General features: G+C 36.0%; 1 protein-coding gene across 1 annotated transcript; it reads left to right on the top strand.

The window, feature by feature from the left end:
• The first annotated feature begins 204 nt into the window (after positions 1 to 204).
• On the top strand, positions 205 to 9770 carry LOC103782597 (hyccin). The gene is made up of 6 exons (XM_008950374.1): positions 205 to 278; positions 1096 to 1197; positions 5714 to 5893; positions 8718 to 8798; positions 9204 to 9319; positions 9664 to 9770. Exons 1-6 carry the CDS (start codon positions 228 to 230, stop codon positions 9761 to 9763), a joined length of 630 nt encoding a protein of 209 aa, XP_008948622.1. The 5' UTR covers positions 205 to 227; the 3' UTR covers positions 9764 to 9770.
• Positions 9771 to 13868: the final 4098 nt, after the last annotated feature.

The raw sequence follows: 13868 nt of genomic DNA, 5'->3' as shown, positions 1-13868 counted from the left end.
CTGCTGTATGTGAAGACTCCCGTGCTTAATGTTTTGAGCAGCTTGCATAAGTGAGGTGGAATAAAAATTCCAAGTAATGTCAGCATGTAAAATGTTACTAAGTTAAAAGCATGGTGAGATTCACAGGGACTTGATTCTCGTCATCTGTTTAATGCAGTGACTACAGAGTTTTCACAAACTGTTTGCATATTCTTTCAGGCTGAAGGTTTTGGAACGGATGTTGGAAGATGTTAGCTGTGGATACTGGGATTGTAGAGGAGTGGTTATCGGAGTTCAAGGTAATATATTCTCAGATGTTTAGCCAGCAGGGTTTGAATCTCTGCTGGAACAGTAGGCAAGAATGCTTGATTGCTGTAGAAAATGGAGAAAAATATTGACTTCAATTTTGCTGAGATAATGTGGTATATACAGATGCCTACTTGAAAGGATTTTCTTCCTTGTTCTCTTTGGGATTGCATGCTTCCTGATACAGAGTAGTGAAAATGGTATCACAGATGAATGGTCTTGTTGGTTTGCGTATAGACCAGACTCGACTATAGGTTTTGCTCCTTGTCTACTTAGTGACGTTGGAATGTGTTTTCCCATCTGTATAATGATTTCATTTTAAAGGACTGCAGATAACAAGTACTATAAGAGCTATAAATAGTAATTTTAAATGTACAGCTTCCAAGGATTTGTTAAAAAGATTGCTTTTTTTCTCCTAAGTACTGGCAGAAAATCTTTTTAGTGTTGGAGAAAGCTGTTCACATCAACTGGAATCTGTGTTCTTTCAGAGTAATGCTATATCCTGTAATAATGTTCACTAGCTGTGTATAGTCAGGCTTGAGGAAAACTTCAAGTATGGATCTGCAGACAGCTAAATTGCACAGTACTGAAATTTCACAGTGAAATTTTACAAGGATATCACCTGTGAAACTCTTGGTTTAACAGGCTGAGTTTTTGAAACTCGTTGTAGAACTAAAACTTGAGAAGCAAATTCTAGTTTATACTAAATTCTGATAAATATTAATTTGTAATGGAAAATTGTTGTTGAAATAGTTGTTTTATTGTAATAAAAATTGTGTTTTTCTGGTAGTTATAATATTTTTATTTCAGACGCTGCCAGAAGCATCTATCTCCAGCTATGCTACAAACTTGAAAGACAAAACTGCTTTGATTTCATCTCTTTACAAAGTAATTCAGGAGCCACAGAGTGAAGTGAGTATTTTCAGTCTCACACAATGTCTGACGTAACACTAGCAGACTGAAATAAAACCGCGTGCTAGTTGTTCTGACTATGTGAACTACAGAACTATGTGAAGAGCCTTCATCACAATGTTTGTTCTTAGCAGTATTGCACCACCAGTGAAACAACAAGTTTTGTAACTTGGTGATTGTAGCTAAGCTCGTAGATCATACTTGTGTGCTTCAGGACTTTGGTATAGAATTGAGAAATTTAAGGAAGTTAAAAGATGCGTGAAACTGGCAGAATTCCTCCTGGTGTCACTTGAATGTGACTTGAATGTTTCTATCAGAAGCTTGTCTATTACAACCTCATAGAACAATGTTAGATAGGTTTGCAAATCACTTAAGTTATTGCTTAAATCCTAGGTTTTTGTTGTTGTTGTTGTTTTAAATACAAACAATATAGATATGCATTTATACAATGTATGTACCCTTGCTGAAATGATGGGGGGAGGAAATTAGAGGCTAAGGGTGCAGGTCTGTCCTTGTGCCAGGAATGTACCCTATGGCTTCACTTGTTTCCAAGTGTCTAGGTGACTTCAGAACATACTGAGCTGGTTTTAGTTTTCTTGTTAACTGTATTGTCTCACTTTCTACCATCCAGCAAACCTTTGTGTATTATTTGAAAATTCCACCAAATCCATAATTCCTCTTCTGAAAAGACCCAGCATAAGGATCCTTTCCAAAATTTGAGATGATGCCCATAGTGGTCAGAGGATAAAATGCTGTCAGTATGTACATTTTTAGAGAGAATGCGGACAGAGAAACTGCCAGGTTATCCAGCAAAGAAGAAATGTAATTTTACTTTGCTGCACAGAACAGCATTCTGAGTCATTCCAACTACTGAGTCAAACCTGTCTGGTCTTCAGAATGTGTATCAACATCTAAATTAATCTGATGAGTCTCCCTATTGATAACCAAACTGATACATTTGTGTGTTCTTAGTTTTCTTACTTCCCCTGGCTATCACTAGGTTTCTCAGGGAGCGTAGTAGCAGGGTGGTCAAGGCTCTGCAAATTCTGCTCCAAAAAGTTTGTGGTTTTTTTTTTTTTTATATTTCTGGGAGCAAGTTACCAAAGATTTCCCAGTTATTGAGACTCAGTTGAAATTAAAAGCCAGTGCTGGCACTGAGTGTTGGGCTGCCATGGGAGACCAGTCCTAAAATCTTTATTTGGACTGTTCTCTGAGTACATGTCATTTTGCAGACAGGGTTACTTGGAGCTTTTTGCCTTGTGGAAATACTTACAAACTAGCAGTTAACAGTTGAAATAAATCACTTGTGTTTTTTTGAGTTCTATTAGCTGCATCGTGTGATGACAGCTTGCTTTACAGCGTAGGGTATGTGCTGTCCTTTCTTATGTATGTAATGCAAAGGGGAAGGATTAGTATGTGAACACTACAAATACTGTGGAGATTAAAAACAGACAAACAGCCTTCTCTGTATAACTTTGAATATATGTACCAGTAATGTAATAACTATGTGTATCTTGAAATTGATTAATCTTGTTTTGGGGGGATGGATGTGTTCTTCTTGTAAGTATTTGAAAAGTAATCATGTGTATTCTCATCTGTGACTACGTTTTCCTGCTGGCTCACATTTGCTTTTCATATAGTGGTGGTGGTGTTGTTTGCTTTTCTATAAAAGTTAATCAGTTTGTGAGATAAATGAGCAACTTCTTTGTTATAGCAAAGAAATACCGAATTCATAGTAGCTTGTTAGTAAAGACTCCCTTAAGTTACTTTTGAGGTTTCTGGGTCACTGATAGGTGAAAAATGTAATTCATTACAAGGAGAGTATTTAGTAGATGGGGAGATGTAGATTAACTCAAGAGTCCAACAGTAAGAGAAAAAAAAAATCTGTTTTTTTTTCTTCATAAGTACTTTCTATCTAAAACACTATTGCTTTCATTGTCGATGGAGGCATTTGCATTAAGAAATAAAGTGGATTGTCTAAAACATAGAGATGCAGCTTAAAAGGAAGACGGATGAAATTCCTTGGACATTGTCCTCTTCCAGCATTAAAAATTGTTTCACTCAAGGTACCTTTTAGAACTGTTTTAGTGTAAAGCCGTATCTTGAAACTGCAACAATCTTTAGTGCATTTTGATATTAGGCTGTAGCATGTGGTGGCATTTTGAAGGAGAAAATCTGGTTTAGTACCGATTATGCATTTAAATGTGTTGGTATAAAGCTGTCTCAGCTGAGATAAGGATGTGAGCATGGATACCTGTCATAGCTATTTGTGTGCCTTTTAAAGTTAAAGCACACCATTATGAACTGATACTTCTTTAAAGGAAGCATGCAAATTATGTGAAATGTGTAAGCTGAAGATGGAAAGTACTTGTGCTGGTAAAGTTTTCTAGAAGCGTCTTTGATATTCTGCTCTTAAAACTGATGACTAGTTTACCTTGGCATGATTTTTCTGCCTTTACTGTAGATTTTTCAGAGATTATTTTTCCAATGAGAAGCTGTATCTGTCAGAAGTTAAAGGTCTTACTTTTTTTTTTTTTTTTTTTTAAAGGATCAGGTTGTCCCAAAATTACTTCTTAAAAAGAACCAAAATGTGCTAAGAATCCTTTGGGTTCAGAAGTAACTTTGGCACCTAAGAAATGTTGACTCAACTTTCTTTTTAGTCAGGAGGAAAAAAACTTATGAAAGCAAGCAGATCTTTTTTCCCTAATATGTTTTTTTTCTGGTGGAGTTGCTTCCTTTGCTACAGTAAAGGGAGGAAAATTTAGAAGAATGGGTTTGTTAACTTTTTGAAAGCTTACTCCATGGAAAAACTGAAGATGTGACCTAGACAAATAGCAGAAGAACTGAGTGTTGTAATTAGACTAAAATGGCAAATGTGATCTGCATGTTACTAGCAGTAAAGTACATCTCTATATTCCAGTTTTTAAGGATTTTCAGAAAGGTCTTAACATACTTTGCTTTCGGAACTGAAGTGCAATCACAATTCTGACATTTATGGTACCTTTTCTCAGTGCAATCTCTAAAATATTCTAAAATGGATGTCTGATTTGGATTCCATAATTGTTAGGTTGAAACTTTTGATGGTTTTGTGCAGGAATACTTTTCAATGAAAGTCTGTTACTAGCCTGAACATTCCTGATTTTGAAATTAATATAGAGTTTATTTCTGTGAGCCATGAAGATGAACTGTTGTTAAATCTCAGAGGTAAGAAACAAAGCAGCAAAACTAGTCCTTTAGGTATGTTACATTTCAATCTTGTCCTTCAGAGTTTTGCAATTGGAGAATGTTGTATTTTATCTAACTTTTTTTTAGTGTGCTAGGTGGAGCTGATAAAATTAATTCTAAATAGCTGGAATCTCTGATTTCATTTTGTAAAGTTTGCTAATATAAATACATTGACTTTCTATATTTTCAGGGGGTATTTTCTTAAATGACAGGGTCCTCCTTTTTGTTATTGCTTGCAGATAAATTATTTAGAACATTTAATTTAAAATCTCTTCCCCTTCCCTACCCCATTCTTTTTCTTCTGAAAAAAGAAATCCTTTTACAGTTGAGTCAATGTTTTGTTGTGTTTGCTGCCAAAAAAGTATTTTTTAGTATGTGCTTTTGAGTTTTTGATTGAGAGTTCAGTGTCCAGTTTGGCTGGACTTTGAAAGTGCCTACTGGTTTTGACAGTATTTTCCTCTTGTGTTAGGAAATTTCCTTTCTAGGTGACAAAATAAGAATATAACTTTCATACCTTGACACGTGATGGTTAACATGGTATGATGTTTTGTACCCTAGCAGAGGTAGGTGGTAGCACAAGAATGCGTGTTAAATCCTGGAACATAGAGCAAGCTGACTGCTAAATTGTTTTTAAGTCTTTTTTTAAATGTGTTCTAGCTCAATCTATTCCAGTTCAATGTGTTAATTCAGTTTATTCCAGCTTAACAAATTTTATTGTATAATTACTACTGAGGCTTCCCATTTCTGTCTCAAACCTATAAATACCTTGAAGTTTGTAGAAGATTTTAATGAGTGGAAAAGTGAACTAATTCCACTGGGTACTGAGTTACTGTAATGCTTTGAAATTGAGTGTTACACAGCTCTTCTCGCTTGGTGAGCGAAAGCTTCTAGCAATGTGCGTGTGCACTCTTGAAACTCTAGAAGAGCAGGACCTGTTGTTCAGGTCCTTTTCCTGTATATTAGAGATGTTATGGGCATGGTATGAGGTGTGATGATAACAAGTATCCTTTATTTATGCCTTTGAGGGAGGAGGAAGTGAGCCAGAAATGAGAGAAAGGAGCCCTTGGCATTCTTTCTACACATGGGAAGGAATGCTCTACTTTTATCATCTGGAAGTATGTTATGAGGAAAGAAAAGTGTGTAAGGTGACTTGGGCAGTTTCATCAGTCACTCCCTGAGAGCTGAACTGTTAACACTTGTCAGGTTACACTTTTGTCCAAAGGATTGATGCACACAAAATTGAATTTTCTTGTAATGTTTTATTCATTCACAATTGTCATTACTGTTTCAGCTTCTGGAACCAGTTTGTCATCAGCTGTTTGAGTTCTATCGCAGTGGTGAGAAACAATTGCTGCGATTCACGTTGCAGTTTCTGCCGGAATTGATGTGGTGCTACCTTGCTGTCTCAGCCAGCAGAGATCTGCAGAGCAGTGGGTGCATAGAGGCTCTTCTTCTGGGAGTTTACAACTTGGTTTGTATTCGCATGTAATTATTCAGGCCTAAAAATACTCTAATAATTTGATTTTGAAATTCAAATTAAGTGATTGAGTATCTCAATTTTGACTCTTCTTATTGGTGTCCTTGTTGGAAATCTGCAACCTTTATTCTTTTATAGGGGTGACTGTTTTCTCTCCTCTTTTTGCTATTCCTGAAAGGTGTTAATGTACTAATGGCTGAGGGAGCCACAGAAGTCTCTTTTTTTTTTTTTTTTTTTTTATGACTTAATTTTGTGTGTGATGATGAAAGTTACATTCTACTTGAGAGCTTTTAGAGAGGCTACTTCTGAAGTGGTTGCCCATATATTTTCTGCAATATTTCGACCCGAAAACACAAAAAATCACTTTCAACAAATTCTTAGTGCTCAACTACTGGACAGCTTGCTTAGCTTTGAGGAGACTACTTTGAAGAACAGAATTTTGAAGGAAACTTTATGAGCACCATATTTTAGTGATGCATTTAGTCTTTTTATGGTTGTTATAAAAAGCTTAGTGATGCGAAGTCTATTTGGGTTCTCTTCAATGTAGTTTGTATGTTCTGGGTATTTCAGGAGGGCCTTTTAGGAAGAGAAACAGTGATGAGATTCAAGTCTCCTCTTCCTATTCAGAAAATCTGGAGAAGGCAGTTCCCATCCTTCTAAAAATAATCTTAAGTGTCTTCACCAAGCAAATGAGAACACTTTTTTTCCCTAGGAATCTACTTAAAAAGATGCAAGCTCTTACATTCAACTGTTCTTTAGGCAGAGTACAGGCTTCATGTCCTTTCTGTGTGTTGAGTTGTATCTGGGAAGAAAAACATTCCTGGAGAGCATTTAGTATATCTTATGCCTTAAGTCAATTTACTTCTTTATGATGAAGTAATCTAAAATGATTGACGGATGTGATTATAATAACTTGTCTTTCTCCTAGAAGAGAGTATGTATACAGTTAAGCTTGAAACTGGTCCAGTGACGACATCTTTTAGTTGTGAACAGTTTCGTCCTCAATTAGTAACATAGCCATCCATCTCCTTGGGATCATAAGAATTTTACAGCAGGCTTCTGGAGGAAGTTGTAGATCAACTTCAGATTTTTAGTGCTTTTTTTTCCCCCTTCTGCTTTCAGACATAATGAATGCTTGTGCTAAAGTCATGCTATGTTACTGATGCTGACTTCTTACCCTCTGTTGATGTCATGTAAAATTTGTAATTTAAACGATCAGGACAATACTGTTCTTTAGTCTACAAGGTGGAAAACGTAGCAGGTGACCTACTTAGACACTTATTTTCTCTTCAGCCAGCTACTTTATTTTTTCAAAAGGAAAAAATGCAGCCTAATACAAATAGTAACCCATTTGTAAATAAGCATGGTGGTATCTTTGAACTTGAGGGAATTACTATGCTTAACAGAGTCCTGAAATATCTTACTGAAGGAAATTGAAAAAATAAGTATTGCTTAGAATAATTTTAAATTCACTATGTCAGGGGTATGGAATTCTTGTAGCTGAACCATGAGATTATGAACTGCTTTGTTCTATCTTCAGCTTGGAGACATACAGTGATAGTGCATGCAGTTAATATTTTTGACTTTCCTGGCTGTAGGTATGAGTTTTTTCTACTATGCTTCAGATCATGAAATGCACTCCTGAACCTTAATTTTACATCTGATTAGAATGAAGATTGACTTTTTTTAGATTTTGGTAGTTGGAACGTAAGCAATTTTTCCTCCCTTCTCCCATATATTGAGAAAACTGGTTTCCACGCTGATGCAGAAGCTGTATTGAAAACTCCAGTCTCGGTGGTTTAGGTGGAGAGTGAAGGAGCTGTATGCTCTTCAGACAGAACGGCTCTGTGTGCCTTGTGGTACTGCTCAGTATTCCTTTCCCACTTCATATTTTACTTTAAGACATGAGTTTTAATAATCACTGTGTGAAGTTAGTTTTTCAGCCTTCTTAAGGCATGGGTGTTAGGAGACACTGAAGCTCCTCTCTATTCTCTGCCTTTTGAATCTTTGAGAAGTAGATATGAAATCTGCTGCTGAAATGTAGGAGAAAAACAAAACAAACAGAAAACCCAACAACAACAAAACAAAAGAATTCTTTTGTGTGTGGCGTTGGTTATTGGTCAGGTCTGCATTGGAACTTCTGAAGTTTGAGGTGCTTCACTGCTCTTCTGTGATACATAGGCACATTGGGGTTTTTTGCCTTACCCATTAGTCTTCCACTAACTTACAGGAATGAGAAGTCTGCCACTGTATTGCAATGGTGGGATCCTGCAGGGAAGTAGCTTCTCAAAGCTTTGCATCTGTGCTGCTTTGAACTCTCTAAGTATGGAATTAGTGGACTGGAGCTTCCAAAAATACTGTGATGTTTGCTACTGTCAAATCGTATCAGGCTGCAGTCTTTCCAGAGCTATAATATTTCCAAAACAAATTACTTGTAGAGTTATTACTTGATGAGTAAATAGTTTTCAGAACATAATTATTGACCATTGAACTTCACAATTAACAAATAGTGTATAATTAAAAAAAAAAAATACTGTTTAAACATCTTGAGATTTCCAGTTAGTCTTTTTAAGATGGACTATGTATGCGAATTCTTATACCCTTTGCTAAGTCATCTGAATAGTTTTCAGAAACAAACCAAACAGAGAGATAATTTCTAGTTTGTAGCTTTGATTGTTATAGTTTCCTTCTCTGTTCCTATAATAATTTGTTGGCTCTCTCTCCATTCACACCCACCCAGCATTTAACATTTTTAAATGCCTGGTTTCTGTAGTACAGTGTAACCACTGGTGTCTTCTGTTTGTTTGTTTTTTTTCAGGAGATAGTTGACAAAGAGGGACATAGCAAAGTGCTGAGTTTCACAATTCCATCTTTGTCTAAACCTTCAGTCTATCATGAAGTAAGTGTCATCAACAACATAAAACTTGTTACTGACTGAGAAAGGCAGTATGCACTGGGGGCCTGTTTGTTGAGAGTAAAAGTAAAAATAAGTTTTAAAGTTTTGCGTGATGACATAGGAACATATTAATCTTTTGATTACTACTCACTGGTTTCTGAGGCCTCTTAAAGACTGAATAGTCATAACTCCATAATATTCATGCACAAAGTATGTTTTTTTCTCTGTTCTGAAGGCAGGTATCTTATTGGGTGTAAAAGAACTCAAATCTAAGACAGCTAGCCAGTCAGATAACCTTGAGCCTGTTGAAAATTTGTGTACAAATATGATGCTAATCAATGTCTAGTTTTACCTGCCTTGTAGCAAGACTCGAGGCAGGCATGTTTTGAATGACCCTTTTTCCTTTAGCCTTCCAGCATCGGCTCCATGGCTCTCACCGAAGGAGCTTTATCACAGCATGGTTTGTCCAGGGTTGTATACAGTGGACCTCATCCTCAGAGGGAGATGTTAACAGCACAGAACAGGTGAAACTGTATAATAGGATTCTGCTTGAGAATCACTAATGAGTCTTAACTTCTTATAGTTTTTAATTTAGTTATAGACTGAAGGTGGATAGATGTATGCTGTGTTTTGTGGTGCTTAGTTGTTTGTTTTTTTTTTAAATTTAATGTGTAAATGTAGAATAATGTAAAGTGTATATTGCTATATGAAGAGGAAAAACTTACAGAACCAAACTACTCAGTTGTCAGTTTTATTGAAATTAAATACCTGATCTATTCAAATAACTCTTGCTGTTTTCTGTGTAAACTTGTTTTCTTTTAAAAAATGAAACTGGTAATATAACTCTAATGTTTCTTGTAAATCCCAGGTTTGAAGTGCTGACTTTCCTTCTGCTCTGTTACAATGCTGCCTTAAGCTACATGCCTGCAGTTTCTCTTCAGTCGTTGTGTCAAATTTGTTCAAGGTAATTTCTGTAGGTTGATTACACTTAGTGGCATTTTCAACTTGAAATGCAATTGGTTTGAACTTTTTTTTAAAAAGAAAAGCTTTAGGTTCCCAAAAGGTATGTTGAGAAGTATTTGATAAGCGAAACATGAGTGTTTACAGCTGCATTATTTGATTTTAAACTATCTCTTACATAACTTTGGGCTGAGGTCTCAAAATGAAAAAGCAATGACCTAGCTAATATGCAGTGCTGCCAAGTGGAGAAGTCAAATCAAGGGAACTTGGTTTTTAATCAAAGTAGTTGTAGACGTGTTAACTAAATAAAATCAGAAATGTCTTCTAACATCTTGGGTAAATTTTGCTATACAAGCTTTCTAAATATATTTGGATGCTGTGCAAGTTGAAGCTTTCTTGATGTTATAGTAGATCCTGAAACTAGAAATACATCCATTCTTACAGATACTTTGGATATTTAGAACATCTGTTACTTTAAAAAAAAAAAAAAAAAACAAACCAAAAACAAACCCCCAAGTCCACCTAAGCTTTAAATACTGTCTATTTTTGTTCCATTTCTTTTTTCAAAGAGGAAGACTGGTAGTAAGCATGTCTATCTTCAGATTTTTTGAAAGTGGACTCTGGTTTAAGGTGAAAAAATTAGAATGCTTAGAATCTTGTTAACCCAGGAAAGCCAAGAGAGACCTAGAAGTCAACTGCAGCAACTTTTTACCAGTCTTAGTTCCCAGGTTCCTCACACAAACAAAACATGGTAATGGCTGCCTGTAAGATTCTCTTCAGAGGTGGTAAGAGAGCACTGGAGCACTTGTCAATACTTAAAAGAGTCTTTACAAGATCTTTGTTAGATGTGCTGGTCTGAGATTTAAGCTAGAAATTATTTAGGGAAGGATTTGGGACAGGAGACTGATGTTGCTTATTCAGCTTGATTATTTTTGATTTTATTTGGTTTTTTTTTTTTTTAAGTCTCCCAAAAATAGCAAGCAAATTGGCAGTAAATGTAAGCAAATCTTTCTATTTCAAAATGTTGAAAGTTTGGATACTGAACTATTTGATACTATACAATTTTTATCTTAATTCTTCATTTCCTGCTGGTTTTGGCATGCCATGTTTCTCTGCTTACTGAAAATCTTACCTTGACAGCACTTTAGGGATTCAATGGAATGTGTGTCAGAAGACCAGAATATCTTTCAGTATCGTGTTTTGATGTGGTGCTGACAAAATTCTCAGAAGAATCTGTAGAATAGCTCCTATAATTTGTTTGAGCAGTGTTGAATTCAGGTTTCATTTGGAAGATCTATATGAAAGCAATTTACAATGAATGTGCTTTCTTCTAGTAAGTCTAATTCAGTCTTTATGACTTTTCCAAAGAAACAAAAGCTTCTAGTACTTCTTACTTGCAAACACAAACTGTAAATGTGACATTTGCAGCACAAAATACTTTGTACTGATCTCAAATGTTGTAAAACCAGGTGTTTTGCATTTGGGCATCTTCAGTTACTATGTTGCTTTTCATAAGAATGTTGTCTTACTCTGATGTAAAGCAAAGCCATTCTGTTGATGCTATTCTAGCCTTTTTAGAGAAAGTAACTCATAAAAGTAGGGCTTTTTAAAACTAACCAATATTGGCATTAATAGTGGCTGTATTAAGGTCTTTTCTTTATAATGGTCACTGTTAACTGATCATATTCATGCTCTGAGTTCACTATTTCCCCTTAAAGTACTTACTGTATACAGCAGCATCTAGGAAATGCATAAATACACACATTGGCTTAAAAATGACCTGGTTAGATTTTTATGTCAACTAGCATTTTTGTTTAAACTGTACTTACTACTGCTTCCACCCCTCAGGCTTTACACAACACTGAAATGCATTTTATTTTACTGGATTATAAATGTTATCTTTGAACCAAACCATTGGTAGAAATTATGGGCTACCTGAAACTAAAGTGTTGTCCAAGTTGCATAATAATAGCCTCTTCTGGGGGGATAAAGAGGAGAAAAATGAGATGGAATTTGTGTGGAGGAACATTCAGTCTAGTTAATTTCAGTAACTGGCTTATGTGGTTTAGGACTAGGTGAGAGTCAGAAAACAGCTTTTGTGCTGTGACTTTTACCATGTATAGACAAAATGAAATATGAGAGGATGAATTTATTTGGTTCCAACATCTTAAGTGTATTTAACAAAAGGGTTGATTTTATTCACTTAACTGGAAGCTAGATTTCTTTTAGCCAGCTGTGCATATAGTTTGCAGGTGAACTCTGTTTTAACATAAAATTTATTTTCATTCTGGTTTCTAAAAATTATGAGATTTAAACCATTTGAATAGTGAGACACAAATCACAGCTCTACCTGAAGTAAAGTATTCCTAACAACAATAAAATTGAAGTTTAAAATCTGAATGAATAAGCAATAAGTACTTGAAGACTCTGTGCTTCTGGCCAACAACAATATCAAATTTAGGGGAAAACTCACAGTTATAAATTAACATGTTTGTCTACTTTTGAAAAATCAAAACTAAGCAAAATAAATTCTTTTCTTTGGAAACACAATTTTGAATTGTTGAATTCAGTCATTTAAATCTTGGTTTAGGCCAGTCTGAGAAGTTTGTATTTAGAGTTGTAATTTGCAATGAGAATTATGACTAAATACTGATGCTCAGAGCCTCCATTGACCAACTCTATAAGCAGCACAAGCCTTCGGTTTACGGCATTATCTTCAATACCAGATGACTGCATAGGAGTGGGTATTCTTTACAGATATCTTAACCTCATGAAGTTCAACAAGGCCAGGTGCAAGGTCCTGCACCTGTGTTGTGGCAATCCCCAATACCAGTACAGACTGAAGGACAAATGGATTGAGAGCAGCCCTGTGGAGAAGACCTTGGGATACAGTGCAATATGCACTTGCAGTCCAGAAAGCCAATCGTATCCCAGACTGCATAAAAAGAAATGTGGCCAGTAGGTTGAGGAAGGTGATTCTCCCTCTCTTCTCAGCTCTCATGAGACCTCACCTGCATCCAGTTCTAGAGTGCCCAAGAAAAGAAAGACATGGACCTGTTTTGTGGAATTTTAGGTCCAGGGGATTGCCACAAAAATGATCAAAGGACTGGAACACTGCTCCTGTGAAGAAAGGCGCAACATTTGGGTTGATCTGACTGCAGAAGGCTCCAGGAAGATCTTATTATAGCCCTTCAGTGTATATATAAGGGAGGCTTGTAAGAAAGGTGAGAGAGGTTTTTTACCAAGGACTGTAGTCTTTGGTAAAGGCACAATGGTTTTAAACTGAAAGAGGGACAATTTAGATTGGACATAAAGATTTTTTTACAGTGAGAGTGGTGAAGCACTGGAACAGGTTGTCCAGAGAAGTTGTGGATGCACAAGTGTTCAAGGCCAAACTGGATGGGGCTTTGAACAACCTGGTCTAGTGGAAGGTGTCCCTGCCCCCAGTAGTGGGGTGGAAATTGATCTTTGAAAGTCGCTTCTTACCAAGATAATTCTATGGTTCTTCCTTTATAAACATCTCATAGTATTGTTGCTTCCTTGCATGTTGTCACTAGGGTGGCTTCCTGTCTTTCCTGATGAAGTGTTTAAAATCTTTTGTTGTTGTTGTTGTTTTTCTTTGAAGATATGGTGATATCAGCATAAAGAGTCAAATTTAGATCATAGTAGGTGCAAAGAACATGCTGGGAAAGTTGCTGAGCTGTAGAGATCTTAGGGGTGCTGTCTGCTTTTTTTATTCATTGTTTTAGGGTTGGTGTTTTTTTAAGTAGCTGGAGGGGAAGATGAGTTGCCAGACAGAGGAGGAGAGGAAAAAAGTGCAGTAGATTAGTGGCAAAGTTAGTATTAATAAAAAAGGCTCCTAAAATCTCCATTACAGATGTAACTTAAAAGGTACTACAATACAACTTAATCTTTTATTCTGGAAAAAATAGATTTAAGAGGAGTTTTACAAGCTCTCTCGTGTTGAAGCTGAAGAATTGAAGCTTTCTGAGACTAAACATTCTAATCTGTGCTTTGGAGAAGGAAATAATTAGATTAATGTCATTAGAAGTCATTCCAGAAGTCTAGTAATAGCCAATGAATTGCATATTGTCCTGGTTCTGTGTAAAAAGG

This window comes from Merops nubicus, unplaced genomic scaffold, assembly GCF_000691845.1.
Source record: "Merops nubicus isolate BGI_N331 unplaced genomic scaffold, ASM69184v1 scaffold39290, whole genome shotgun sequence".
NCBI lineage: Eukaryota > Metazoa > Chordata > Aves > Coraciiformes > Meropidae > Merops > Merops nubicus.
Note: the sequence above shows the minus strand (reverse complement) of the source record. Positions and strands in the feature narration are given on the sequence as shown.